General features: G+C 37.1%; 1 protein-coding gene across 2 annotated transcripts in view; it reads right to left on the bottom strand.

Moving 5' to 3' along the window:
- Window positions 1-26,915, bottom strand: part of RSF1 (remodeling and spacing factor 1) — a 159,506-nt gene that overhangs the window by 70,231 nt on the left and 62,360 nt on the right. For both annotated transcript variants that reach the window (XM_027578467.2, XM_027578466.2), the window contains exons 3-4: window positions 1,952-2,044; window positions 1,336-1,541 (exon numbers count right to left, since the gene is read on the bottom strand). In XM_027578467.2, coding sequence (XP_027434268.1) covers window positions 1,336-1,541; window positions 1,952-2,044 — 299 coding nt within the window. The remainder of the gene's footprint in view (window positions 1-1,335; window positions 1,542-1,951; window positions 2,045-26,915) is intronic.

Below are 26,915 nucleotides of genomic sequence, written 5' to 3'. Positions count from 1 at the left end.
TCATGACCCGAGCCGAAGGCAGACACTTAACCGACTGAGCCACCCAGGCACCCCTCATATTTATTCTTAAGGCACGAAAGTTGAGCTTCCCTGACACAAACAAATATTCACATTTCCAGATTATTTCTTTAAAACATTAATAATCACTAACACAAATCTGCTAAAACTGAAAATGAGCAAAGTCAGAGGTTAAGTTGAAGTCAAGGAGTTTTTCATAAGCCAGTTATATACTCACTAGTTTTCCCTATTTTAGTTATAGATTTATTTATAGATCCTAATCATTTCAAAATTAATATAAACTGTGGGTATTAATGAAATAAATTCTAAATAATTACATGGCAAAAATAGAAAATTGAGACACAGAGATTCTTCTTTTTAAGATTTATTTATTTGAAAGAGAGAGAGAGCATACAAGAGCGTGGGGGGGGGGGGAGCGGACAGAGAGATAGAGATTTCTCCAGCAGACTCCCTGCTGAGCGAGGAGGTGAAGGCAGGGCTCGATTCCATGACCCCAAGATCATGACCTGAGCTGAAATCAAGAGTCAGAGGCTTAACCAAATGAGCCAACCAGGTGCCCCAGAGACACAACGATTCTGAATAATGATGCTAGTGTCACTTAATGATTAAAAAATAAAGTTTTATTTTAAGGTTTTACATGAAATGTTTCCACTCAAATGTATCTATCAATACAAATAAGAGGGGCTGGCTCAGTTGGTAGAATATGCGACTCTTGATGTCAGGGTTGTGGGTTCGAGCCCCAGTTGGGTGCAGAGATTACTTAAAAATAAAACTAAAAAAAAAAAAAAAAAAAATACAAATAAGTAACCAAGATTTTTTTTTTAAAAAAGGACTATGTCAAAAAAGGGCACAATATTCCTCATATTTCTTCAGAACCCTAGTAAAGAAATACACGCACAGTAAAGATTAAAAAATATATTAAAGTGCCAAAATGAACTGGCCAAATTAAAACAATTAGAAATAAATAAATAATACCTAATAGAAAACTGTAGCTAGATAAGAACCAAACAATGCTTGTCTTGTATTTCTAATGATGGGTTTTTCTGTGCATATTATTGGTGCATTACTATTTGTCAGATTCCAGCTTCCTGAAGTATAAGGTACATGTGCTGATATGGACCACCATGCTAAATTTATTTATTTGTTTGAGAAATAATTAAGTGCCCACTATGGGTACTGTGCTGGGCACTAGGCTAGGTCCTGGCAATTCTCCAACCCCACAAAAAAAGGACTACCCTAGCCTCAGGGATTATATTCTTGTAGAGAAGAGATTAAAAAACACACAAATAAATGTGAAAAGATGCCAATAAAAGATACCTGACAATGCATTTCCATGAAGAGCCATCTTGATCATCCTGTTCTTCTATGTACATTCTGACATTGTGATCTTGATCCAACTGGTACCAGTACATGAGGCCATCTTTGTCTCGGCCAATTGGTTGGAGACGCATGGTATCAGCATCCTCCTCATTGATAATGTTCTTGAATTTGAGATTGTCATCAAACTGACACTCGCAGAGGTACTGGAAAATAGTCATAACATGGCTTAAAATAACCCATAAATGTTTCTCTATCATGTAAATGTGGTATGTTTAACCATAAAACTGATTCAGGGATGGGAGCAGAAAAAATATGTGTAGTTTATCCATCTTTCACTATCCTCTCCCCACTTTTGTACAACCTGATTTAGAATAAGCAATTTAAAAAGACATTATTTCAAGTTAACACTTTAATATTACTTAAATTTACAGGTTTAATACTATCAATGACACAAAAATCATATTATATTTCAAAAGCACTGTGTACTAGTCTCCCAAATTTTCTTATGTAGAAAATTTTCAATGATTCGATTAAAGCTTTTAGATGACATTATTCTTGAAAAGACTATTGGTGAATTTATTAAAATAATTGTAAAAGATAATAAATTCATTACCTTTAGGAGTGCTAGTTTGCATTCAACACTCATTTCAAGATAGCCCTTCTTCTCCATCTCCCATGCCCAGGTGCTATTAAACTCTTGGCATATCTGTCAAACAAAGTTAGGATCTTAATATATAAAAGAAATTTCTATTTACACTGGTATTTTATTGTACAATTATGTTAACTGTTCTTGTTTATACGTATTTATAACGGAACGAGTTTATAACAAATACACTCCAAGCCAAATCCATCCTCAAATACACCAGAAATGTTTACTAGTTAACTAATGTCTGAATTTAAGTTAAGCAGTGATCTCTACAGCTCTCTCCTCTGCTCTCAAGAATTTTATACACATTTTCCCAAATGCAAAAATTATCTAATTGCCCTTCCAAATGGCCTAGAAGTTCCTTGAGGACAATAGTTGATTTAGCTCCATCCCTAGAAGAGAGGTAGCATTCAAAAAGCATGCCAAATTATAGGCACATTTTAAAAAAGATTGTATTTTATTTATTTATTTGAGAGCAAGCGAGCAGGGGTGGGGGGAAGCAGAGGGAGAGAGACAAGCAGACTCTGCGCTGAGTGCAGAGGTTAATGCGGGGCTCAATCCCATAACCCCAAGATCACGATCCGAGCCAAAATCAAGAGTAGGACGTTTGACTGACTGAGCTACCCAGGCGCTCCTGTAGGCACATTTTTAATAAAGCCACTCTCCAACTCAATGTCCTCCTTTTTACGGGTAAAGATCCCATTGCTTGTCATTCGAGACCATCTATAATGTGGCAATAACTTAAATTTCTAGGTTTCTCTCCCTATACAAGCATTTCAGGCAAACCAGAGCCACTGTAACAATCCGAGGAAAGAAGATATGGATAACCATTCCACTCAATAATAAGGACTAATCAGGAGAAATGCCATGGGTTGTATGACCTCCGCGAGCCAGTTTCTTCAGCCATAAAAGGGGAGCAGTAATAATATTCATCTTAAATGTTACAAAATAGCCATGAAAAATGATACCAAGAGTCTAGCAGCTTCATGCTCTTTGTTCTAATCCAAGGGGCAAAGAGTATAATGAAGGTCAAGGGAGAAGAACCAACCAAGGGACAAGATCACTTGGGAGCTTGGGCAATTAACTAGATAGGCAGGCAGGAGAAACCCAAGCAGGCAAGTGGAACTGCTTGTACAACCACACTGACCTAAGAATAAGACGAGGCTGGCCCTCCCCTCCTAGGAATGTCACCCTTTTCCTGTTCAGCACCAGTGTCATCTTTTTTTACCAACTATATAATAAAATCATACGAGATCATCGTTAGGATAGAAAAAGAAAATAATAAGGCAGGCAGTATGGCTAGGAACAACATAATGGGAGATCTTCAAAGGCACAAAGGAAGAATAAGCTCTCCATTCTCTGGAATACCGTATGTCTGACTGACAGCACTATATATTGTAGAGAGAAAAAAAAATTGATACACCAAGGAAAAGGAAATTTGGGGAATATTACACAGGGAGGACCCTAAAGTAATTATATCAAAGCTAAAAGGTCAGAATCTGAATTACATTTTGCCAAAGAATATATACAAATGGTCAACAAGCACAGGAAAATATGATCATCATTAGTCATTAAGGAAATGCAAATCAAAACCACAATGGAATACTACTTCATATCCATAAGGATAGCTGTAATCAAAAAAGAAAAATAAGGGGCGCCTGGGCGGCTCAGTGATCTCAGGGTCCTGAGATCCAGCCCCACATTGGGCTCCACGCTCAGCTCAATGGGGAGTCTGCTGGAGATTCTCTCTCTCCCTCTCCCTCTGCTGTTCCCCACACTTGCATGCTCGTGCTCTCTCTCTTTCAAACAAAAATAAATCTTAAAAAAAAAAAAAAAGAAAAATAATAGTAAATGTTGGTGAGGATGTGGAGAGACCGAAATGCACAGGTTGTTGATGGGAATATAAAATGGTGCAGCTGCTTCCTAAAAAACCTAAGCAGCTCCTCAAAATGTTAACATTGAGTTACCATGTGACGTAGCAATTCCATTTCTAGGTATTTATACAGGAAAAACCCATATAACGTTCGAAGTAGCATTTTTTATAACAGCTAAAAGGTGGAAACAACCCAAATATCATCAACTGATAAATGGATAAATAATATGTGGAATATCCATACAGTGGAATTTTATACAGCTATAAAAAGGAATGAAGTAGTGATACATTCTACAGTTTGTTTTTTTTTTTAAAGATTTTTTTATTTATTTGAGAGAGTGAGAATGAGAGAGAGAGAGAGAGAGAGAGCACATGAGAGGGGGGAGGGTCAGAGGGAGAAGCAGACTCCCTGCTGAGCAGGGAGCCCGATGCGGGACTCGATCCCGGGACTCCAGGATCATGACCTGAGCCGAAGGCAGTCGCTTAACCAACTGAGCCACCCAGGCGCCCTACAGTTTGGATAAACATAAAAAACATTATGCCCAGTCAATGAAACCACATACAAAAGGTTACATATTGTATGGCTCTATGTATATGAAACTTACAAAACAGTCAAACACATACAGACTAAAAGTTTACTAGTAGTTGCCAGGGGGAAGGTAGAGGGAGGAATAGGGAATGATTGCTAATGAGTAGATTCCTTTTCAGAGTGATAAATGTTCTAGAATTAAGAGAGTGGTGGTAACTGCACATCCTTGTGAGTATACTAAAAAACACTGAATTGTATGCTTTAAAAGGGAACATTTCATGATATGTGACTAATATCTCAAAAAAAAAAAAAAAAAAAACCCCAGAGAGATAATCAAGAATGTACAACCCAGCTTTTGACTTGGATGAAGCACCTCCTGAGTGTTCTGTTGTATACCACACCCCTAAAAGAAGAGGATGTTGGCTGGCAATCTTAAAGACTAAATCTGAGTGTGGGGAAGCTCAGGTTCAGCATCTGAGAGGGGCTGAGAATGACACAGCTCCAACTGGAGCCTGCTTGATAACCCAAGTACCAAGGCACAGTCAATGGCTCATGCAGTCAAATATCAAATACAAATGAACAACTCTTAATTATCTTTTATTGGGCACCTGGGTGGCTCAGTAGGTTAACCGTCTGCCCTCCGCTCAGGTCATGATCCTGGAGTCCCAGGATTGAGTCCCGCATTGGGCTCCCTGCTCAGCGGGCAGTCTGCTTCTCCCTCTGACCCTTCCCCCTCTCGTGCTCTCTCTCTCTCTCACTTTCAAATAAATAAAATCTTAAAAAAGAAAAAAATTATCTTTTATCATGTGAAAGGGGAGAAAAGTGAAAGTGAAAGAGGGGTAGATAAATAGATAATTAAGATAGGGGCCTCTCTGCCTCACACTACTTACCTTCAATTTACTGACCTTCCTTATTTATAGCTTAGGGTGCAAAATTCTTGTGCTGATATTCAGAGATGAATATGCTATTCATTTTGTTTCTTTAATAAGGCAATGTAGACATATTATTGTGCCATTTATGGAAAAATAAACCTTGAAACTTATTATATTTGCCCAAACAGCCATAACCTATTGCTACCACAAAGTAAAGACTGTAAAAAAAAAAAAATGAATACTGTAAATGACAAATAATTATGCAGGACTATATAAATCTACACTAGGGGTCAGCAAACTTTTTCTGTTAAGGGCCAAACAGGAAATAATTTAGGCTTTGCAGACCATATGGTCTCTTTTCAACTATTCAACTCTGCTGTTGTAGCGCAAAAAGCAACCACAGAAAATATATAAATGAATAAACTTGGCTGTGTTCCAATACCACTTTAGTTATGGATAAGGAAATGTGAATTTCATGTAGTTTTCATATGTCAACCATTCTCCGAACCATTTAAATATGTTAAAACCACTCTTAGTTTTCAAGCCATACATAAGTAGACAGCAGGCCAGATTTGGCTCATGGGCCAATGTTTGCCTAGAGTGCCAGAAACTAGCTGTGTCTATGAGACTGTCTATGACAGTTATTCCTGGATCCTTGTGAGACACAAAAACTGAAGGGACCCCTTGTAAAACTGCTTTTTTTCCCTGCTTCTATTCCTGCTAGGATCTACACCCTGACCTTACACATCTTATGGAACAGATAATGTATGTCCTCCTTCTAAAGGTCAAGGAGGTAATGACTTCTTTGGAAGTCTTCCAGCACAATAGATAACATCTAAGGAGTAACCAGGCAGGGTCAACATGAATGCTTTCCAAGACCACTGACTCATCAAGACCCCTGGCTGGCACCAGTGATAAGTGACTTATGAGAAACATCTAAACACTCATCTTTGTTTACGGATGCGTGAGAAGACTCGTGAACCAGACAACAATCCTCAATAAAAACCCAGACCCCAAGCAAGACTCACTCTCCTTTCCTGAGTCTCCCAGACGCTCTGTCTGTATCTTCACTCTCTCTACATCTTTAATAAACTCTGCTCTCACTTCCTCTTGGCTCACATTTGATTTCTATCCTGCACAAAGCCAAGCTGCTGGAGGGGAGGTGGGGGGGGGATGGGGTAATTGGGTGATGGGTATTAAGGAGGGCACATGATATGATGAAAAAAAAGGAAAAAAAAAAAAAGCCAAGGACCTTCTTGGCTGATCCTGGGAGACCCCTTCTGGGTCCAAGGACCCAGCAAGCCTGGATCACTTGCAGCAAGAGAATCCTTAGTAGATTATTAATTCATATTAACTCCCCATGCTCCAACTTGATTCTGATCAAACAGTCTTGCAAATATAATTTGGTTTTGCATGTAATTTCTCTTTAGAGAATGATCCAGTATCTAAAACATGAACATTTTTGTATAATGTTCATATTTATCATCCTAAGTTATTATTCCATAATACTGGTTTTATGTCTGATTCTCTCTAATCTGATTAATGAGAGGTCATATCCTGTTGTATCCCCCTGTACGGTGCCTGAGGAACAGCCTTTCTGATATACACATGAAATCAAAGTTCTGTGCCTGCAAGGCTGAATGCCATTCAGGCGTCTTGGCCACCTGCCTGCTGCCATTCCAGTCACCCCTGGGGCTGTCTCTCCTCCTAACTTACACAGAGAAAAACAAGGGTGAGGATGGGAAATGGGATGGGGGACTGACAAGTCCACATCATCTCAACACTTATAGGAAAGGTGCTTTCACATACCTATACCGCAAATACACAGAATTTATCTCAGTGAGATCATTAACACATTAATCTTGGAGACATATAATCCTTCTCTTTTTGACAACACAGAATATAAAGCATTAAAAGGGAGCAGGATGGGGGGGCATTAAAAAGGGGAGGGATGGGGTGGAGCAGAGAACTGCAAAAGCCCTCAGCACGAACATCCAAACACCTGAATTAAGAGACTAAATCCTCCCCCCACTCATGCTCTCTCTCTCTCAAATGAATAAATAAAATCTTTAAAAAAAAAAAAAAGTGAGACTAAATCAAACTCTAACATGGTTTCTTCCAGCCTCAGGACTTGTCCCTGGGACCACTCTGCTCCCCTTGAGTTCCTGTCTAGAAAACTCAAGGTTTCCAAAAGAATTTACTGTGTGTTCCAGGCAACACCTGATCTAAGTCCCTGAATTCCCTTTTCCATTTATTTTAAAAATATAATAAACAAAACCTTACAATTGTATACTTCTCTCTGTCCCTTTGAGATGTGTATGTATCTCCTGTAAGAGTGTCTTTCTCAAGGACTTGAAAGCCATTCCTTTGATTTGTAATCATCAGGAAGCATAGGACCTCTTTAAGACTCTGTGGGAGGGTAGAAAGTTTATCTTTCAAAGTTAGCAGGCACAGAAGGCCTAATCAAGTTGACTGACCAACTTTCAGATCAACCCTCATACTTACTTTTTGTAAATGTTCCTTTCTCTAACCCCCTTTTCGTCCCTCATTTCCAACTCCTGAAACCCTCAGTCGCCCTTTAAAATACCAGTCACCTCTGGGCAAATTGGAATTGAGCTCGGCTCCTTCTCCTACCATAATAATTAGTGAATAAAGTCTGTCTTCACTGCCCTTAATTATCTTAGGGGTTGGAGGGTTCTTCAGATACCATTCAGAAGAAAATCTTTATTTTATAATTGAGAAACATGTTAAGTTTATAAAGAGATTAATTTATCTGGTGATTCCACCAATATTTACTGAGTACCTACTCTATGGCAGAAACTAGTCAAGGAGCTGAGATACCATGATGAAGAAGACAGGCAACCTGCTATCATGGAGCTTATATTCTAAAAGATAGTACAACAGGTAAAAATAAGAAAATACCAAGTAGAGGCAAATGCTATGTTAAAAATAAAACAGTGATGTGCTACAGAAAGTTTGTGTATTACTCTGGTTGGGTGCTCAGAGAAGGCCTCATTAAAAAAACTGACATTTGACATAAAAAGTTGAGACACAGAAATCAGCCACAAGAAGATCTGAAGTAGGAATGCTCCAGGCAGAAGAAACAAGCTAGCACAAAGCCCTTCAAGTTTGGCATATTAGAAAAACAGAAAAAATTATCAGTATAAATTAAGTAGAATAAAGAGGAAAAGTGGCAGAAGATAAGGTTAAAGAGGTAAGCAAGGGCAAAATTATGGAGGCCAGGGTAAGGAATTAAAATTTTATTTCAAATATAATGGGAGGCCACTGGAGGATTTTAAATGGGGGAATAACAAAATCTGATCCATGTTTCAAAAATATCTGCTGTAAATGGATTGTAAAGGGGAAAAAATGGAAACTTGGAAACCAATTTTAAGGCAAGAGATAGCCATGGACTATTGTGGCAGTAGTGGGAAAAGAAGTAGCTGTATTTTGGAGGTAGAATCATCAGGACTTTTGATAGAACAGATGTGGACAGTGACTGGAAAGGAAAAACAAAGGTCACATCTACATTCCTTAGCCTGAACAAACAGAAGGATGAAAGTACTTTTAAACGAAGGTATTAAGATAATACCTAAGAGAAGGGAGTTAACAAGAGATCTGTTTTGTACCTAATGAGGTTGAGGTGATATATATGACATCTAAGAAGTATCTCGCTCAAAGTTAGTGACTGAGCTGAGACTGGAAGCTTATGACTCCTGGTTCAGAGTTCTTTCCACTGGATCATACAGTCTTTATACAAACTTTTTCAAATCTGAGTCAAGAATTTTACAGCTGAGCTCTGAGAAGTCGACTCATCTTCATGTCCCTAGCTTGTAACAAAGTACGAGAGCCAGCGGATACAAAACAAAATATCTGATGAATAAATGAATGAAACACAAAAATAATGCTTTTACCTCAATTAAAAAAAATTCTTTTAGGTTAACCACCATCCAAGACAGCACACCTTTAAGAACATTAAAAATTCTTACTAGAATAATAGTAACAGCTAACATTTACTGCATGTTTACTATGTGCCAACTACTGTTGTTATTGCTTTAAAATATTAACACAGCTGGAGCGCTTGGGTGGGTCAGTCGGTTGTGTGTCTGCCTTTGGCTCAGGTAATGATCCCAGGGTCCTGGGATCCAGTCCTGCATTGGGCTCCTTGCTCAGTGGGGAGCCTGCTTCTCCCTCAGCCTGCCACTCCCCCTGCTTGTGCTCTTTCTCTCTGACAAATAAAACCTTTAAAAAATAAAAATAAATAAAATATTAATACAGTCAATTCTCAGACGCTTTAGATGTATGTACTCTTATCCTCAGAAGTTATGTGCTTTACCCAAGGAATGAGAGTAATAGTATTTGGTATTTTAGTTATTTACGGTTATTAGTTATTACAGTGAAATCAATATATATTTAGGACACCAATCAGGTCAGCTGTCACTAAGAGAATTGTGAACAAAGGCTAGAATGAGAACTATAAACTATCTAGGTCCATTCTTTATATTCAAATTACACCTCACCAAGTCTCCCTGACCTAATATTTCAGTATGTCCAACCATTTTGTATGTAATATTCTTCTTGGAGGGCTAAACCGAACATTTGCTGAACATATTAAATATTGGGAAGGGAAAGCTGAATTAAGAGTCTCTGTTTTAAGAAGTGCAGAATTCAGAAAGAGAGATGTAAACATATAATTACAGGGGAGAAGGACTCAGTGAGTTATCTACAAACTGAGTAACTAATAGATTTATCAACTACTACAAAAATAGAGAGGAGAGAAACCCTAATTCAGCCAATGCATAAAAGGAGATCAACTGCAACAACTCAAGAGTAAAGTTTTATTTAAGTGGTGATTTTTATGCTAGGACCTGGAGGATAAATAGGTTTTACAAGGCAAGGAGGTGAAAAGAATTGCAGGAAGAAAAAAAAACAGAATATGCAAAGCCAGGGGGATGTGAGTGATACTGGTATGTCCTGTCAATGTGAAAGTGGAAAGGAGTTCTTTCTGCTGAGCCCTAGAGCTCTAGATCACAAGTGCTTGGGTTTGGGAGTGGACACAGACAAGGCCGTGAGGGAAGGGAGGGAGCAAGGCTGTGAAAATAGGTCATGGCTCATAAATATGGGGGCTCAACAAGCATTTGGAAGCACTATTAAAAAACAGTTCTGTTGCACTGTGCAAGACAGACAGGATAATAGAGTCTGACGTCTAGGAGACCCACTAAAGCCTATTTTCCAACAATTCAAGGGAAAGGGGTTGAAGCTTGAGCTAAGCTACTTAAGAAAGGCAGATTCAGGTTGCTTAGTGCATGTGCACTTTACAAAAGCAGTAAGTTTCATGATTAATATATGGTCTTACTATTTACAATATAACTGTCATTTGAACAATATACATTTCAATACATACATACAATTACAATATAACATTTCATTTGAAGTGGGAACCCTGTAAAACTACAAGATTTTTGAAAGTAAATACAAAGTCTGATTCTTCTATTTTCTATAGTACCTACCAAGTACAGGGCCTTGCTGATAGTGGTCATTCAATAAATATTTACTGTGTCAATGTTCTCTGCTATAACTATTGAGAAAATTTACTATTATTAGGGAATATCTGGGTATGCCTATAAGAATGCATTAAGACTTGTATAGAATGGATGTTTAATTCCTTAAAATATATACAGGAAATATTTCAATGGCAAGATTTCTCAAGCAACATGGTTTTAAAAATCAGAAAGAATACCAAAACTCCAACTGAGTTTTGCATGTATTAATTAATTAGCTCATTCTACATTTTATCAGGAATGTACTGTGTCCCAGACTTTGTGCTTGACACCAGGATAAATAAGATATTATAACTCCTGCTAAAGGAGCTCAGGATTAGAGGGACAGGCAGCTAAAATCTCTGTTAACTTATAAATTGGGCACATTTACACATGGCAAAAATTTGAAAGGCTACTCTCAAAAGTAGCCTATTCTGAAATCTTGGTCAAGGAAAAAGGTACCCTGAAAATATGTGAAATAAGTCTAGCAAGAAAAACAAAATCTCTATCATAGCTCTTTTATATTCATAAGTAAGATTAACCATATACCTAAAATGTAACTAAAATGAAGAGTGTGATTCTTAAGGGCCTCTTTCTAAGAAATCTGCTTTACATCAGTAATCTAGGTAAAAGTGGAGATAAGGCTCTAGGATCATACAGGTTGAGATTCAAACCCTTGCTCTCCTATCAGAAATGTGATCTTGTTTCAATCAATTACCTCTTTGAATTTCAGGATCTTCACCTGTGAAGTGGAGGTTTTTGCTGCTAGTAAAAGAGATAAGAAAGATGCCTATCAAATACTCACCATGCTATAACTTCCTTATGTAAATGCAAACCTAAAACTATTTTTAGAACCAACTGTAACTTAAGAAGAAACAGAAGGAATTAAGAGCTGGCAGGAAGTAGATCAGTGTTCTTCAAACTGTACATAAACATCATTTCATGACATTTTTGTTTCATATACATACATACATAACATGTCTAAGATTTAAATAAAATTATTGGTGATTGACTTGTTTTAATTTCCTACATTTATTTTCTGGGTAATTAACCTTATTTAAAATGCAGACAGGAGGCCAGAAGGGGGAGCTCTCACGCCCTACCACTAGTCAATTGCAGACAGAACAAGTACTACCTGACTACCCCAGCCAGGTTTTCTTCTTGCCAGTAAACGGCCCAGCCAATGAAAGACAGTCACAACTCAGCCAATGAAAAGCCATTATATTACAAACTTTCAGTTTAGGACTCCTAGTTTATAGTCCTTCCCAACACCTCCTTCCCTCCATAAAAGAGAGGTCCTCTCTTCTGTTCTCTGGACTTGCCTAGCTTGCTTGTCCTTAATCAAAAGTCTCTGCTATTCCCTAATAAACTCGTTTTTGCTAGTAAAATAACTCACAGTTTTAAGGTTAATAAACCCTATATTATACTGAATGGCTTCCCTTTCCAAAAAAGTATTTTATTCATTCATTTGCCAGAGACAGAGAGCACGTGCACAAATGGGGGGAGCAGCGGGCAGAGGGAGAAGCAGACTCCCCGCGCAGCAGGGAGCCCAACGCGGGACTCAATCCCAGGACCCCGGGATCACGACCTGAGCCAAAGGCAGACGCCTAACCGTTTGAGCCACCCAGGCGTCCCGAACGGCTTCCCTTTTTATGCATGCTCTGTATCCAACATGACCGTGAAAATGTGTAAGCTAAGATTACGTCTAGATCTACAGAAAATTCCCTGACAGTTGTACTCTTCATAATTTTACTGTGGTGAGATGTGTGTGTGTGTGTATACATATATATATAATTTTATATTTATATTTATATATATACAAAATGTAAAAATAAAATTTGCCATTTTAACCATTAAGTGTACAATTCAGTAGCATTACATTCACAATGTTGTATAACCATTACCATGTTTTATTTCCAAAACTTCCTAATCATCCAAACAGAAACTCTTTAACCCAAAGCAAAAACTCCCCACTCTCCTCCCACCCTGCAGGACCTAGTAACCTATATACCTTCTGTCTCTATGAATCTGCCTATTCTAGACTGTTCATATAAGTGGAACCATCCAATATTTGTCCTTTTGTGCCTGGCTTCTTTCACATTAACATATTTTCAAGGTTTATCCATGTTGTAGCAAGTATAAGAACTCCATTCTTTTTTAGGAATGAAAGATATTCCATTGTATGAATATACCACATTTTGTTTATCCATTCATCTGCTGACTGACAATTGGGTAGTTACAACCTTTTGGCTATTATGAGTTATTCTGCAATAAACACTGGCATACAAGTATCTGAGTCTTTTCAATTCTTTTAAAGATACAGCTAGGAGTGGAACTGCTGGGTCATATGGCAATTCTATGTTTGGCTTTTTGAGGAACTGCAAAACTGTTTTCCACAGCAGCTGCACCATTTTGCATTCCCATTAGGAGCACAGGAGGGTTTCAATATCTTCACAACCTCACCAATACTTCTTTCCTTTTTTTTTTTTAATAGCCATCCTATTAGGTGTAAAGTGATACCTCATTGTGGTTTTGATTTGCATTTCCCTAATGACTAAAGATGTTGAGTACTGTTCATATGCTAATTTATTAATCTTGGTATATCTTTGGACAAATGTCTACTCAAATATTTTGTTCATTTTTAAATTGGGTTATCCTTTTGTTGAGTTTTAGGAGTTTCTTATATAGTCTAGATATTAAATTCTAATCACTTATATAATTTGCAAATATTTTCTCCCATTCTGCAGGTTGTCTTTGCACTTCACTATGTCCTTCGATGCACAAGTTTTTAATTTTCATCAAGTCCGATTCATCTTTCTCTTGTTCACATGATTTTGGGGTCGTATCTAAGAATCTATGCCAAATCTAAGGTTATGAAGATCTATCCCTCTGTTTTATTCTAAGAGGTCTGTTTTACCTCCTTCATTTAGGTTGTTGACAGGATTTGACTTAATTTTTGCATATGGTATGAGGGAGGGTATCCTGAATTTTGCAAGTTGTTAAATTTCATAAATATATATATATTTCATACCATAGACAACAGTCAAAACAAGGTTTTTTTAAAAAAAGATATATTATTTATTTTAGAGAGAGAGAGAACCCAAGCAGACTCCATCCGGAGGAGGCCAATGAGGGACTGGAACTCATGACCCTGAGTTCACGACCTTAGCCAAAACCGAGAGTCTGATGCTCAACCGACTGTACCACCCAAGTGCCCCAGAAGTTTTTAAAATCTGACATAAATCTTATATACTCCATCCTCTCATTTTCAGCTCAAACAAAAATAGCGACAACTATATAATAGCAACACAACAATTTTTAATGGTAGGAACATTTTATACTTAGGAAACTACAAGATTTTATTTTTACTTCTTAGGTTTATCTGCTGAGCTAAAGCAATGAGAAATAACTTTATGATTTTTATATAACTTCTTTGAAAACATTAATATTTGAGTTATAGGAATGTTTACTAGGTAAATAACTGCTATGAAGGAGCAGTACTTCTAAGTATATAACTGACAGGTGTGCACGCTTGGAAAAGAAAACATCTGAAGAAGAGAAGCGCGTTCCTGAAGTCTACTCAAGAGCACACTTGTCACAGAGGTTTCCCAGCCATAATTAAGGTAATTCAGTTTGCTGCTCTATGGGAAGGCCTTCAGGTATATTATTATCACAAAACATTCATTGGACCACCTGAAGTCACATAGGAGTTCAGTAGAAAACCAAAGAAAATAAAACCCAGTACTTCTATATCCAAAAGTATAGATAATTTGGCCCAAGTTGCTGTTAGTTTCCAAAGGACACCAGCCACAGCAAAGAAAAAAAGTTCCCTAAAATCACTGTTATTTCTCTAATTCATTATAATTCTTTATTTTTTTGTTAAGATTTTATTTATTTATTTGACAGAGAGAGACACAGCGAGAGAGGGGACACAAGCAGGGGGAGTGGGAGAGGGAGAAGCAGGTTCCCCGCAGAGCAGGGAGCCTGATGCAGGGCTCGATCCCAGGACCCTGGGATCATGACCTGAGCCGAAGGCAGATGCTTAATGACTGAGACACTCAGGCGCCCCTCTAATTCATTATTATTATTATTTAAATAACATTTGCTAGTTTCCAACTATTTGACAAGGCAATATGCTGAGAATATTCACATGTACTTTCATGAGAAAACAGAGGGTTCAAAAGAAGTAATTTATACACACAGTAATTAGCAAAGTTCCTATTTTTCCCCATTACATATCTAGCTCTTGCTACATCACCACATACAATTCAGTTATGAGCATAAATTATGGCTGCTCACACCTTACCACAGAGTAAACAGTACTCTTTAGGGAACATTTTACAAAGTTAAAAGTATGTGGAAATATTTTCCAATATGTGAAATACTTTCCATTACGTATTCATGCTGTGGCATGAGACAAACTTGTGTTCAATCCTTGCTTCAGCATCCACTATCTATGTGACCTTGGGAGTAGTTTAATTTGCCATGATTGGGGGTGTGTTTTGAACTAAATACTGTATGTAAAATAGCATAAGACCTAGTATATAGTAAGCTCTCAAATATTAGCCCTTAGCATTATTACTAAAACCTAAGTTTTGGAGAAATTGAGACACTCATAAATTGCTGGTGGGAAGGTAAAATGGTACAGCAGCTATAAAAAAAGTCTGGCAGTTCCTCAAAAAAATAGAAAATTACCATATGACCCATCAACTACACTCTTAGTATATAGACAGGAGAAATGAAAATACATGGTCACACAAAAACTGGTATATTACTGTTTACAGAATTATTCTTAATAGCCAAAAAGGGAAAAAATTCCACATGATCATTAACTGATGATGGATTAATACAATACGGTATTATCCATACAATGGTATACTATTTGGCAATAAAAAGAAATTAAATACTGATGCATGTTCCAATATGGATAAACTTTGAAATCATTATGCTAAATGAAAGAAGTCAGATACAAAAGGCCACATAATTTTTATGATTCTCATTTACAAGAAATGTCCAGAATAGGCAAATCCAGAGACAGAAGTACATTATTGGTTGTCAGAGGAATGGGAGAGGGGGTTGTGATTGGGACTGTTGTTAATGGGTATGGGGGTTATTTTGAGGGTAACAGAAATGTTCTGGAACTAGACAGTGGTTGTAGTTGCACAACATAGTGCATATACTAAAACCAATGAATATACTTTAATACTGCAAATTTTATGTTCTAAGAATTGCACCTCAATAAAAAACACCAATTAACATATTAACAAGGCAAATAAAAATTAAAGATAACAAACCTTAGTTTAGTTTTGAAAAATAAATATAGCAGTAGAGAAATATCTAATGCTTAAAAATGCTAAATAAATGCCTTGCTAACAATAGACAACAATCATCCCTAGGGAGTAAAAACAATGGATCATTTTGAAGTTGCCATTTTGATTAAGGCCATCTACTACCAAGTTCAGTCACTTTCAAAATATTTCTAAACCTGTTACTAAGGAACCAAGGGACAGAGATAGCCCTTGTCTTCCGTTTACTTCTGAGGGATAAATGAATGAGGTATGGTTCTGATTAGGGGGAAACACCCCAAATGAGACATATTAGGTTCTTTTCTACTCAATGTCATTATCTCTCAAGTAATAAGCCCCAGAAAAGACCCTGCTTATTCTAAGAAACATATTTATTTTTATATTTAACTTTTCATAAAATCAAGAACCTTTTAAGATCAATGATTACATTCAACATAATAGCATTTCTTTTTTCTTTGAAAAACCATCTCTAAATCATTAGTGTTGCATGCATTGAGGAAATCACAGAAGTCAAAGAAAAACAGCAAAAATTGCCATTGTCTCTTAGAAATTATTCTGAGGCTAAAGGAAATCAACTGCGATTTCATTTAAAGGATAATTTCTTAAAACTTGGCTTTCCCCTTACTTTTCAAGGCTGTTATATGGCTGCCTTCGGGCAGGTGGCAGAGCAGGAGGAAAGCCAAAGCACAGGTATTGAATATGTTGAAGGAAGTATCTGTTTATTAACATGTTGATATTCATTAGCCACGGCTAAGGTGTATACAATTGCTCATGTGGTATCTAAAGTCATTAACAACAACAGGAAATAGAGGAGTTTCGTGGAAGCATTGAGAGTTCACTTGCAGAGAAATTTCTTTGTGACTCACCAAGTTAAAAAGGAATGTGAAGCTCAATTAAGGCCAAGGCCTATTCAACTAAGCAAGGAGTTGAACAGATCCTAGCAGAACTCCTAGTTTCAATTTCCACTCACTGGATTTCTTTATTTTTAGGAGGGTGATTCCACCTTAAAAGTAAAAAGGCACCGGCTAGATTTTCGAGTTCCTTTACACTCTAGATGATACTGGAGAATATACACCAGCAAGTGTAGGATATGGCAATACAATGAATGCTCTTGGTTGCACTGTGTCGCTAGATACCTCTCTGTTTCCCTCTCTATCAGTTACCAAGACTTACTGATTCTGCTTTCCAAATAGCTCTCATATCCACCCTCTTCCTTCCATCCTTACTGCCAAAACCTTAACTCAGGTCTCTTCATTGCTCAGTTGGATTATCACAATAGCTTCCTTTCACACGATCCCTGGACTTCCCCTCATTACCATTCTCTCTAGGTACTTTATATTACAATGAGCTAAGCTACTGGTAATTTCCTAACAAATTTCTGCTCATTCTACAGGTCTTACTTAGTCCAACTGTTTTAGGGAGACACTAACAAAAGATAACAAACAGATGCCAATGCTGAATGATTTGTAGTAGCAGTGCAGTCTACTAAGATGCAGCTTAGCAGAAGCCAGATATGTGCTCTGGACTTAAACAGAATTTTACATTAATTATATTCTACTGACTTCAAAAGGAAAAGAAACAGGTCTCCATTATAGATTATGCACAATGATGGTAAGAGAAAGATAAAAGATCAAGAGTCTCATAACAGGGAAAGTCAAAATTCCATCAGAAAACTACCTAATACAGTGAAAGAGTACAACGAAGAAGCAAATATAGAGTTGAGCTTATCAGCAGACAACTCAAAGAAAACTGAAACTAAGTGATTATTTAAATCATCTAAAATTGATGCATGAAAGATGAAAAAAAGCACTCAAGATGCTTACAACCTATAAAAAAAGACAAATAGGAAGGACAATATTAGTGGTATTTTGAAGCACTAGATTCACAAAGTCCTGGGTTTGAATGCTGGCTCTGCCACTTCTGGCAATGTGAGACCAAACATGGTATTTAATGTCTCAAAATCAATTTCCTTATGCATAAAAGAAAGTATCTATTTCAAAGGTGAGTGTTAAACATAGTGCCTAGTACATAGTGAACATTCATTATAAAAACCATATGATAGGGGCGTCTGGGTGGCTCAGTTGGTTAAGTGTTCAACTCTTGATTTTTGGCTCAGGTCATGATCTCGGGGTAGTGGGATTGAGTCCCACATCGGGCTCTGCACTCAACACAGAGTTTGCTCGTCCCTCTCCCTCTGTTCCTCCCCTACTTGTGTTCTCTTTCGCTCTCTCTCTAAAATAAATAAATAAAATCTTGGGGTGCCTGGGTGGCTAAGTTGTTAAGCATCTGCCTTCGGCTCAGGTCATGATCTCAGGGTCCTGAGATCGAGCCCCGCATCGGGCTCCCTGCTCAGCGGGAAGCCTGCTTCTCCCTCTCTCACTCCCCCTGCTTGTGTTCCCTCTCTCGCTGTCTCTCTGTCAAATAAATAAGATCTTAAAAAAATAATAATAAATAAAATAAAATCTTAAAAAAAAAGGCCATATGATATTTTCTATAATGGAGTTACATATAAATCTATGAAAGAAAATCTCTCCGGGAGAAGATCTTAAGGAGAAAGTAGTACTTGAGCTGAGATAGAAAGGATAAATTAAGTTTGCCTGGAAAACAAGTTAGTAGGAAGGCATTCCAGGCAGAAGATACGATATATGCAAAAACTGTGAGGAATGAAAAAGACAGAAGGTTCTGTGAATGGTGTAGAACAGGAGCCAAATAATAGGGTGCACAGGAGAGAATAACATTAGATATGGCCGAAGAGAAGTGGCTAAACCATCATGAGCGCTGAATACTATGACAGAGTTCAGATTTCTGAGTGAATGGGAACCACTAAATCATTCAGAAAGTGATATAAGTCACTTTTAAATCTTTGTGTTTAAAAGGTCATTCTTGTAGCAGTGAGGAGAAGGCAGTGAAAAGGTACAAGACTAAAAGCCAGGAGGCTAATCAGTAGAAGATGACGTTTCAGGCAAGAAATGATAAAGGCCTACCTGAATTAGGCCATGGCAATAAGGATGAACAGAAGACAAATCTGAGAAATAAACAGGAAGAAAAGCCAACAGAACCTGGCTATTTTATGGGTGTGGGTGGACAAGGAGGGCTTTGGGCCGATGCCCAAATCATGGCTTGGACGCAGAATGTTGGTAACACGAACACATCATGGATCCAGTATGTACAAGAGGTGTGAGGAGGAAGAGAATGAATCTGACTTTTGATATGCTGAGTTTGATTTGTTTAGGTGACACCAGTTCAACAGCCAGTAAGCTGGATATAAATGGAGATGTTTGTAATTTTGTATAAAGCCTGAGCTACAGCTCAGGGAAGTCAGTTTATAAAACTTTTTCTAGTAATAAACTGTCAAGGAAACTTACTGATGAGACATCACACAAACATATTTGTTCAGTCACTCAGTACGCTTGGAGCTAGGTAAATGACAGTCAAAAAGGTGCACAGAGTTCTTATCTGCTTATGAACCAGCCAACAACTAATATAAGAGATCATAAAAAACAAAGTAGTTCTGCAGCAGGTACAGATGTGTTTCTTGCTCATTCGTGCTGTTCTTATCTACCCAACTGCTAACCACCATGTGACTTTCTGCTATTTTAATTTCGTAAAGGATAGATCTAAAAGAAATAGAGATACAGATGGTTGATGTGCCTTCCAGATTAGATATTCAATTTTTTCTGCAAAGGGCTGATGGTAAATATTTTAGGCTTTGCATACAGTCTCTATTAAATAAACTACTCAATTTGGCACTGTAGCATGACAGCAGTCATAGATCATATGTAAACAAACAGATGTGGCTGTGTTCCAATACAACTTTATTTACAAAAACAGGCAGTGAGCTGTAGTTTGCCAACTTCTCTGGATTATCAACAGTACTCTTAACAATGCAGACAGAAGAATGCCTAAGAAGAAAATCCTAATACAGCTTTTGGCCGCAGTAAAACTTGTACTTAGATCTTCAAATTCTATTGTTAGAAAAGCTATACTAGGGGTACCTGAGTGGCTCAGTGGGTTAAGCATCTTGCCTTTGGCTCAGGTCATGATCTCAAGGGCCTGGGATCAAGCCCGCATCAGGCTCTCTGCTCAGTGGGGAATCTGCTTTTCCCTCTCCCTCTGTGCTCAAGCTCGCATGCGTGCTCTCTCTCTCAAATAAATAAAATCTTTTTTCTTTAAAAGAAAAGCTATACTACAACTAATAACTTTATATAAATAAATATAAATAAGGCTATTGTCAAATATTTACAAATTATACCCAACATCCATACTATGTCTGGTATTATATAAAATGTCCACTCGTGGTGATTCAGCTAAGAAAATAATTATAATGTTCCTTTCTAAAATAACTTAAGGATTTATTTCTCATTGCCATAAACGGAACTTTACTGTTTTTTAGGATATAAAATCAGAAAGACCAGGTTGGGTAACTTGGCTTTGTGTCCTTTGCAAAGTTATTTAACCTCAATTCATTTATTCTTTCAAAAAAATAATTATTAAACCCCTATGTGCTAAGCACTGTGGTAGGCATGATGTATATCAAGGGTCAGCAAACTTTTTCTGAAAATAGCCAGATAAAATATTTAGGCTTTGTGGGCCAAGAGCGTAAATCAAGTATATTTACAAAGGTACTTATGTATTAATAGAGAAAGCACTTCTACAATTTTTCCTGATAAAATTTAAAATATAATAGCAATTATATTAAATATGATATACTATGTCATTATCTCATGTTATATACCATGTGTAATATATAATAATAATTGAGTTCAACTTTTTTGTAATACAGATGTATTAATAAGGATGGAATTATTTGAGGGGAGGTGGATAACTGTGCTCAACTGGAATTCAAAGTGAGATTCTCAGGCGCCTGAGTGGCTCAGTTGGTTAAGCGACTGCCTTTGGCTCAGGTCATGATCCTGGAGTCCCGGGATCAAGTCCCGCATCAGGCTCCCTGCTAGGCAGGGAGTCTGCTTCTCCCTCTGACCCTCTTCCCTCTAGTGCTCTCTATCTCTCATTCTCTCTCTCTCAAATAAATAAATAAAATCTTAAAAAAAAAAAAAACAAATTCAAAGTGAGATTCTCTTTCAATAAACTGATTATAAATGTTCTTTGTGAAAAAGCATTATTGGCTCATGAGTCTTACACAAACAGGCAGGGGTACCTATGTAGCTCAGTTGGTTGAGCATCCAAATCTTGGTTTCAGCTCAGGTCACAGTCTCAGGGTTGTGAGATCAAGGCCTGTGTTCCAGGCTCACCATGGAGTCTGCTTGAGATTCTCTCCCTCTCTGTCCCTCTCCCTGCTCACTTTCTCTCTCAGATAGATAGATATTGCAAAAATAGGCCGCAGGACATAATTTGAGGACTTTCTGATGTACATAACAGTGTATAAGGCATGTAGGGTCTAGTTCTCATGAATTCTGGTGAGGGAAAGAAATTTTTATAGAGGCAAATACAACTTCCTCATCTGCAAAATGGGAATATCAATATATGGATCTACTCTGTAAAGGTTGAGTGAGAATTCACATACACACAAAGGTGCTTTCTCCTCTCCTTATTTATAAAGGAAGTAATTAGGAGAATAACAATGTAAAGTAGCCAACCAACAGAACACAGCTTTGATTCCCTACAATCATTAGGGAAAAGATGCCTCCATGCTGAGCACATCTTGATTTGTCTTCCTGTTTCACATAAAGTCATCTGTTTTTACCTTCAGAATTTAATTAATAACCTACCATCCCAGGAAATACTTCTACAGGTTTTGTGGTATGGTAGCTTCAATTAACTAAATTACCGTAACAGTATCTTTTATAGACCTTAAAAAGTAGGTGACAAATATAAGCTTCACCATTATCTTAGATACTTTATCTGCAATAATACTTTTATTCTTGAAACCAATATGTCACACACTATAAGGAGTGCATTTCATACAAAATTTCATTAAATTCTCACAACTCTGCAAGATAAATGGTAGTTTCTCAGTTCTATAAGATTGCATTTTACCAGTTTTACAGATGAATCAATCTTGGTTCAGACAAGTGAGATAGTTTCCTGAGATCAACAGTACTAACAAACAATGGAGCCCAGATTTTCTAACACCAAAATTCTCTTTCCAGCTAACTTTTCTGATTTAGTATCAAATTTAGTAAATCTGTTTAATGTTTAGCAGCAAGTTAGTTTTAAAGTAAATAAGTGTACTAATATGAGAATTTCATGATTCTATTTATGGGTTGTACAGAAAAGAGCACATTTTTTTATAAAAATTTGAAAGAGGCAAAATACTTCTGTAAGCAATTTTTGGAAACTTCTAATCCTTGTTGAATTTTCTCATCAGATTATAAATCCCTCATTAATATAATCAATCTGTATTGGTTTTCTACTGCTATATAATAAAACACAAATTTAGCATCTTAAAAAAAAAGGCCCCATTTATTATCTCCCAGTTTCTGTGCATCAGAAGTCCTGTACAGCCTGGTTTGACCTGGATCTTCCCTTTATGGTTTCATAAAACTGATATCAAGCTCCTTTTTGGTAGCTCTGAGCAAAAACCCATTTCCATGCTTGGTTTCTTTCTGTCTCCAGTTGTGCTTTCCAAACTCATTCAGATTACTGGCAGATTTCATTTCTTTCTCATGCTTTCCATGCAACCCTCTACATTCTTCAAGAAGGGTATATGTGCTGAGTCCTTCTCATGCTTTGAGTATTTCTGCCTTCTGCCTGCCTCTTCTCCTCTTAAAGGCTCATATAATTTACACTGGGCCCATCTGGATAATCCAGGATAATCACCCTAATTTAAGGTCAACTGATTAATAAATTTAATTACTTCCATAAAGCTCCTCTTGCCATGTAACATACTCATATTCAATGTAACACCAAGAGTAAAGGCACAAGGGTCAAACTTTTGCCTACTATACAACCTGTATCTGCTGTTCTAATTGCCTTCCATCAAAATTACTGAGTGGACTATTTCTCTAAGTATGCTTTCATGCTGAACATTTCCTGCCTTATGACTTTTGGCTACTTGTATCTTTCACATTATTTTCCTAAGCATTACTGGTCAGAAGGAAGGGAAGAAATCAGTGCTTTTCTATTTGTTATCAGTCATAATCTCCACCACAAATACTGAAAAGATGAGAAAATTTTAAATATATTTGCATACCCCTAAACTACTTTATTCTAGATAGCACACTGAACTTAAAGCATTTACATTCTGCCTGCCATTATATTTCTCTGTGTACCCACTTTGCTTTTCTGCCTTTAGTGAACTCCAGACTCAAGAACATCATGTCTTATACATCCCCTTTGTGCCCTACTAAGTCCCTTACAGAGTAGGCCATCAAAAAATCTTTACTGAATAGACAGATGAAAATGGGCTGGCATTAGCAGCTGTGGGTTCTTAGCTAACTACATTTATGATTATATTGTGTTTAAATGAATTATTTTAAGGCATCTTCCAGCTTTTCTATTAGATTATTCTGCTCCATCTGCTACTGAGCAGTGTTTCAGCGGTCAGAGAAGAGAGCCAGCAAAAGAAAGTAAGAAAGCACAACTGGAGACAGAAAGAAACCAAGCAAACCTGAGAGAGATTTAAAAACATTCAACTCTGTGAAAGAATGATAAAAATAGGTTTGGGAAAAAAGAACTGAAGAATGTCCACTGGATTTTACAACATGGCAAGCCTTCTTTTGACAAGGTGTTTTTGGTAGCACAGAAACCCGCCGGGGAAGAATGAGTGGGAAGTAAAAAAGTGAATATGGCATATGTGGGCAATTATGGAGAAGCTTGACTATAATAAAATGAACTTACATTTTTGGTTCACTATTACTATTTTCAAATAAAATGTTAGTCAAAAGTTTTCAAATGGATATTCTCTAAGTTTGGATTTCGAAGAACAGTATGGAAGTAGATGCTGGAATCATGACAACAACCATGATGGTGGAGAATTTCACATTACGTTAAAATCTAAGTTATCCCTTGAATTGGAACAGTAAGGGGGAAATTACAGCACAGTCTTTCCTTCTAACATTTTTATTTTGGACCCAACCAAATAACAAAACCTAGGTAATAACATGAGTAAATAGGGTTGTTTTTCCTGCTAAGGGAGTTTAAACATACATTCCAAAATAAAATAAACTGTTTATTTACTTGAGAAATGCAAGCAAATTACTGGTGAAACTGACAATTTGCATTTCCCTAAATTTTGCTTTTCAAAGTGCTTTCACAACTATCACTACTACCTGATAATCCCCAAAATTGCGATTTGGGGCTTGCTTCTTTCTCAATATTCTTTCATATTTGTTTGCTTGTTTGTTTTTTTTTAATTTAAGTAATATCGACACCCCACATGGTGCTCAAACTCCCAACCCCAATATTATTTTATGTTCTAACTGGAAATTAGTCACAGAAATACTAAATTAATTTATCCTGGATCAAAAATTTAACAGCAAAGCTAGAACTCTTGATTAAAAAAAAAAAATTTATCTATTTATTTTAAAGAGGGAGAGAGAGAGTGTGTGTGCATGGGGGCGAGGGGGTGGGTAGAAGGAGAAGAGAAGCCCAAGCAGACTCCACACTGAGCATGGTGCCCGATGCCAGGCTCGATCCCAGGACCCCGAGATCATAACCTGAGCTGAAACCAAGAGTCAGATGCCAAATCAACAGTGCCACCTTGGTGCTCCTAGAACCCTTGATTCTTAATCCAACACTTTTTACCTTCAATCAAGAAGTTACTACAATTACAGTCCACAATAATTTACAAAAACATACTATAATATAATCAAAGGTTTAATGACCCCAGCAAATCCTTATGCAAATGGTAATACCTAACATGCTCACATCACTTAAGGTTCTACAAAACAATATTACTAACAAATTAAGAAAGATCTAGTACCCCAGGAAAGATAGATTGTAAGGATGATTCTCATTTCACAAAATAAATGTGCTCCTGGAAAGTTACATGTGAACGCAATTTTAATCAATTCTTATGTTGAAGGAACTATGTAATTTATGAGAGCAGTTATTTTCAACTCCCCTTCCATTTTTATTGAGCAGCACAACCACTTCCAAGAAGATATTTCATAAGATGTTATAAAATGAACTGTGTCCCTTCAAAATTCGTATGGTGAAGCCCTAACTCCCAATGTGTCTGTATTTGGAGATAAGGCCTTTAAGGAGATAATTAACGTTAAACGAGGTTTTAAGAGTGGGGCTCTATAAGACTGGTGTCTTTGAGACCAGAGACACCAAGCCCCTTCCCTGCAGTGAACACACAGAGGAAATGCCAGGCGAGGGCACAGTGATGACAAGGACTAGCATAAAAGTAGAAAGAGAGCACTCACCAAATTTGCCAACACCTTGATTTGGAATTCTAGCCTGAAGAACTGTGAGAAAATATATTTCTGTTGTGTCAGCCACATAAGCTGTGGTATTTTGTTATGGTAGTCCCAGCAGACTAATAATACGTGGGGGTTTCAGAAGCATTTCTGGGGAAATCTTAGGGCTTCATGAAAAACAATTTGAAAACTGCTGTGCTAAAGAAATTTCTTATACTGCAAAAATAACCACAATCTAATTAATGTTTTATGTGTATTTAACACATAATTCTCAAAGCAAACTAAGATTAAAAGCATCTGTATATTTGTTCCATAATCACAAAGCAGGACTTATTTATATACTGAAACTAAATTTTAAATGTCAAATCATGGGGTGCTTGGGTGGCTCAGTCAGTTTAGCAGCCAACTCTTGGATTCGGCTCAGGTCATGACCTCGGGGTCATGGGATGGAGCCCGCATTGGGCTCTATGCGTGGTCTGCTGAAGATTCTCTCCCTCTTCCTCTCCCTCTGCCCTGTTCCTCCCCTCAGCTCGTTCGTACACGTGTGCATGCTCTCTCTCTAGAATAAATAAAATCTTTAAATGTTAAATCATAGCAACTATGATAAAAATCCAAGTCAACAAATCAATGGTTAAAACAAATTAGTGTAACTGACGATCAGTAAGACACTGATGTTTGTCATACGGTCTATAAAAGCTAATCGCATAGGGTGATGAAGTAAAACTAATTGGCTTTTAGTTTTAGGCAACATGTACCAAAGTGTTTTACAAATTAAAAGACTATATATATGTTCACTATTATAATTGAAATCTGGCAGATTTGCCGGAAAATAATGATAAAATGGGGACAGATTTTAAATTTCATGAAAAGTTCTACCCAAACTAAGTTAGCAAATATATGAAAGGAACTAATGAACCACAAAAGCATTAATTCTGAGTGGTACGAATATGGACATTATAATGTTCTTGTTTTTTATCTATGCACTTTACATTTTTTTAAATGTTAAAAATAAAAAGAGGTTGTGGGCAACTTTTTTCCCAACCTCATTTCCTTAGAAATACCACAAGGTCCTCCAAATTGAGGAAATCCCAGAGTCATGTCTGATTCTCAAGTAACTATAATTCAGTCCAAGGGGGCATATGAAACATAATTTTAAGCAGTGTAGTATCAGTCAACCTTAACCTTTCTAACCTAGACCTTTGAGCCACCTAAATTAGGATCAATGGGATTCTTCAGAATAAATATTTTTAAAGTCTGCTGGCATCAAAGAAAACTTAAAGTATATATGAAATTACTCTAAGAAGAATCTAAAATAATAGGCACTGAAAACTGGTATCTGATAAAACTGCATTTTTGAACATGTTTGACACCTACCATTAGTATTAGATGGCAAAACACTGAAAAACATGCATACCTCTTGAATCTCACAGAACTTGAATCTTAGTGCAGGGGTGAATGGAATGGAAGCAAGGGGGATACATGCAA

Source organism: Zalophus californianus, chromosome 11 (genome assembly GCF_009762305.2).
Source record: "Zalophus californianus isolate mZalCal1 chromosome 11, mZalCal1.pri.v2, whole genome shotgun sequence".
In the NCBI taxonomy this organism is placed as follows: domain Eukaryota; kingdom Metazoa; phylum Chordata; class Mammalia; order Carnivora; family Otariidae; genus Zalophus; species Zalophus californianus.
This window is presented reverse-complemented; position numbering and strand designations above follow the sequence as displayed.